This window comes from Penaeus vannamei, chromosome 20 (genome assembly GCF_042767895.1).
Source record: "Penaeus vannamei isolate JL-2024 chromosome 20, ASM4276789v1, whole genome shotgun sequence".
Classification (NCBI taxonomy): Eukaryota; Metazoa; Arthropoda; class Malacostraca; order Decapoda; family Penaeidae; genus Penaeus; species Penaeus vannamei.
The window spans coordinates 3433961-3437779 of NC_091568.1; the positions used below are offsets into that span (position 1 = coordinate 3433961).

General features: G+C 38.3%; 1 protein-coding gene across 50 annotated transcripts in view; it reads left to right on the top strand.

The window, feature by feature from the left end:
• LOC113821134 (MAP/microtubule affinity-regulating kinase 3) overlaps window positions 1-3199 on the top strand; it is a 143464-nt gene extending 140265 nt beyond the window's left edge. For all 50 annotated transcript variants that reach the window (XR_011399326.1, XR_011399317.1, XR_011399319.1 and 47 more), the window contains 2 exons: window positions 449-553; window positions 735-3199. Coding sequence is in view for 40 of the 50 variants with exons in the window: in XM_070134714.1 (XP_069990815.1) it covers window positions 449-553; window positions 735-848 (219 nt within the window). In the remaining 10 variants the exon portion in view is untranslated. The remainder of the gene's footprint in view (window positions 1-448; window positions 554-734) is intronic.
• The last annotated feature ends 620 nt before the right edge of the window (window positions 3200-3819 follow it).

The following is a 3819-nucleotide window of genomic DNA, read 5'->3' on the forward strand; positions in this document are numbered from 1 at the left end:
CATGGATACTCTTTGATATGTGTTGAGGTACTGTAAATGTTGATCAATGGCCAGATTAATGGTCTTTGTTACCTTGCATGTAACATCTTGAAATACAAACAATCCCAGTGTCAGTGTTTTATAATTTTGTTATAGTATCTGGAAGTAGTGAGATAGCTTCTGTATCAGGACAGTGTCTTGTATTTGTAATGTGAGTTCAAGAATGTGCATTTTAGAATGACTAAAAAAAGCTGTTCCTTGCATCTATTTTTTATTTTATTTTGTTTTTCTTTTGGTTTTGGTTTTTATTTGTTTTGTTTGAATGATATTCTAATAATAGCATGGGAAAGTTTTTTTTTTTTTTTTCTTTTTCTTTTTCTTTTCTTTTTCTTTTCGTTAGTTTTAACCACAGTTAGAATCATTTCTTCAGAACTAATCTCTTGTTCTTGTATTCTCTGCTACGTTCCAGGTATTAGATGCAAACAACTGTGATTATGAGCAGCGAGAAAAGTTCTTGCTTCTCTGTGTCCATGGAGACCCCAACACAGATTCTTTAGTACAGTGGGAAATTGAGGTACGTGTCGTGGGAAAATGAATCATTTGTGATGAAATGCTTGCTTTATACTGTAAAACATATTAAGTGTGGTCCAGTCGTGAATATTTTTCAAAGAGATGAGATGAAAGGGCAAAGAAAAAAATTGATCTATTTGTATCACAAATCCCTGGCAACAATTTTTTTTTTTTTTTACTTACAGGTGTGTAAGCTACCCAGACTTAGCCTGAATGGTGTGCGATTCAAGAGGATATCAGGAACTTCCATTGGGTTTAAAAATATTGCCAGCAAGATTGCTAATGAGCTAAAACTGTGACTACAAGGGGAGTTAGAACTAGGTGACTCTCTTGTAGAAGTACCACTAGGACATAACACAGCCTGAGGTTATGTTACTAGTTCAGGTCAAAGTAGGCTGGGGTGTCTGACCAGTGATGTGTCGAGGTCACACGATTTTGTTAGAAAGATTCAGGGAGTCAAAACATATTCCGAAACGTGCCTGATATCCATCAAAGTTGCATGTGTTTAAAAAAAAAGTTGTTGTAGAACCAAATAAGTTTATAAAACTGTTAAGAGAGACAAGCTGGCACCTAACAAGTTTTCGGAGGTGTTCTCAATATGCATTTTCGTGTTCTGACCTGGACTGTAATCAGGCCCCCTTCCCTCTCAAGCTCACCTGAAATATATTAATTAACAAGCTCACCCCTGGGAGCTTTCACATTAGAGCTCCATGGGCCTCCCCTGAAGCACCTTTGGCTTGTTGGCTTCCCACCCTCACTCTCTAAAGCGTACCGTGGACCCCTCTCGCTGCTCGAAATCCAGTTGCCTTTCAGGAATTTATGATGGCCACAGGACTACTGTTGATATTCATGAACTTTTAAACTATCCTGACACTCCTGACCAGTGAAAGACATGCTGTCAATAGAGCCATTGCTTCTTCACCTTCAATGACTCGAGGTCATTAGTGTGATATTTAGAACATTAACAATACTAAGTGGAAGATTTTGAATGGACTTGAACAAAGTGTCTTAGTACTTACCCCCTTCCACCAGTGCTGGCCAGAGTAGTGCGGTTGTGTAGATCACGTTTGGTGGAAGTGTAAACAAAGTCTCACCTTGGACTCCAGTGGATATAGTGAAATGTGAGGCAAATATCCACCATATCATATTATCTCCATGTATGTAAACCACGCATCATGTGTAACCGTATCATCCTTACGTGTTGCACTCACCAGCTAACCAGAAAGAGGTTCCAAAGGAACAGTTTTACCTTGTTTTCTTTTGTAAATATTTTGGCTATAGGAATGAGGAATTCCAGCTGCCCAGTTTTGTTATGTATTACCTATAGGATGAATGAGGTGATTTGAATATTAATATGTACAGTATTGTAAAGAATTTGGTCACATATGCTGACTCTGAACTTAACCCTAATCCTGGTTAAAATAAAAATACTGTGCAACGTGTAGCATGAGCAGAGCTTTACTCCCAGTCGCCCCATGCCCTTGTGTAGAAACCAAAGACTGGGGCCTCACTTCTGTTGTGCCTGGAGTAGTGCGTTGCAGTCTGCCAGTGTCTGCCAACTGTCAACATGGTTTTTTCTGCCATATGCCCCCACCTAGCCTTGTTGTATATTTACCTGTTTATCTGCCCTGTTGTACATGATATATAGTCTTCTGATTGGTGAGCCATCAATACCACTATGATTCTTCTTCTTTCTCATCTTTGTCAAAACTTCAAACCCCTCCCTTTCGCCCCCTCCCACCCCTCCCCCACATTATCCATATGCCCCTGTCCTCGAAAATGAAAATGGAAAAAAAGTTGACCTGGCTTATTCCCCAGTCTGTTTCTTTCCGTTCCCCAACACATTTCATCCGACAGCCGCCCCTATTCCATGTACCCCCCACATCCCCATCCCAACCCCCCTCTCGAGACCCCAATTAAGCCCCCCCCCCCCTCCCCGTCAATCCATCCCCCATAGTTCCCACCTGTTATGGGACTGAGGCTTTGCTTCATACCCATATAATGCTTATATTTTTTAATTATCATCCATTGTGTAGATATATTCCCTTGCATTGTCATTATCATTTTATTTTGAAAATCCTGTAATCATTATTCATCTTGGTTAGAAATACTAGTGGTGGCAGTTAGGTATTTGATTTTTTTTTTTTCCATCTTTTTTTTCATACTTTCTTTCTGGGAATATAATCATGTAAATTTATAGTTGCTAATATTTAATAAAATTATGAGATGATAATGTATGGACCATATAGTGACAGTTTTTCTCTACACAACCTTGGGCTTAATTCTCTACGAATTCCTTGAAATTTGGTGCAAATCAATGAAATATTTGCCATCCTCAACATTTTAATCACAGGTGATGACGGTCATTAAATATTGATAGGCCTACTTTTTATTGCACAGACCAAATCAAATGAATAGGAGTTTTGTGATGTGAACTCTGGGATTCAGTTGATATACACTCTGATTTGTATTTTTACATTTCCTAACCCACCAGTGTAACTTGAGAGTGGTAAAAAGACATCCTTTTATTTGTTTGATTGGAGGATTTATTAAGAATTATTTAATAATGCTGCTGCATATGTTCATTCCTGTAACTACCTGTGTACATACTCAGCCAGTAGCCCTTGAAATACAGTGACAATTCACATCATTTGAGTTTGTTTATATACCTCACTTCTTTCAGATTGGAGAACCCCCTTTAAACTGATGTGTCTTACATCCTACATAAATAAGTAGCAGCATCTGTTTAACTCCACGAGTGATACTAAGATAATCTAAAGAAGATACCCTATATATCAAATAAGACTCAAAATGTTACACAATCTAAATGAAATAAAGAAGAGCACTGCATACCCTCCCACTTTTTCAAAGTTTCTTTTGGGTTAGACATTACTGACAAATTCGTCATCGATGGTAGTTTCATCACATACTTCTCTCTTGTGGGCAATGAAGCATTTTGAGCGAAGGTAAACGAATGAATAACGTAAATGTGTTTGGGTGGCTTCAGCAGTATTATTTGAAAGAAGTGCAATTTACTGATAATGTGTGTTCTCAACTGTCTTATATTTATGAAGGAAGTGAGCTTCCACTGTTGATATGCTTGACCCCCATCGAGTTGTGGGATATGTTAAGTCATGCCTCGGAATGTATCAAGTATATAATTAAGCATTTTAACAGAAAACACCGAACACATCTTACAACCTGTACATCACACCGCAACACTCCTGAACCAAAACGTGGAAGATAGATAAATCCAGGTGTGATACATAG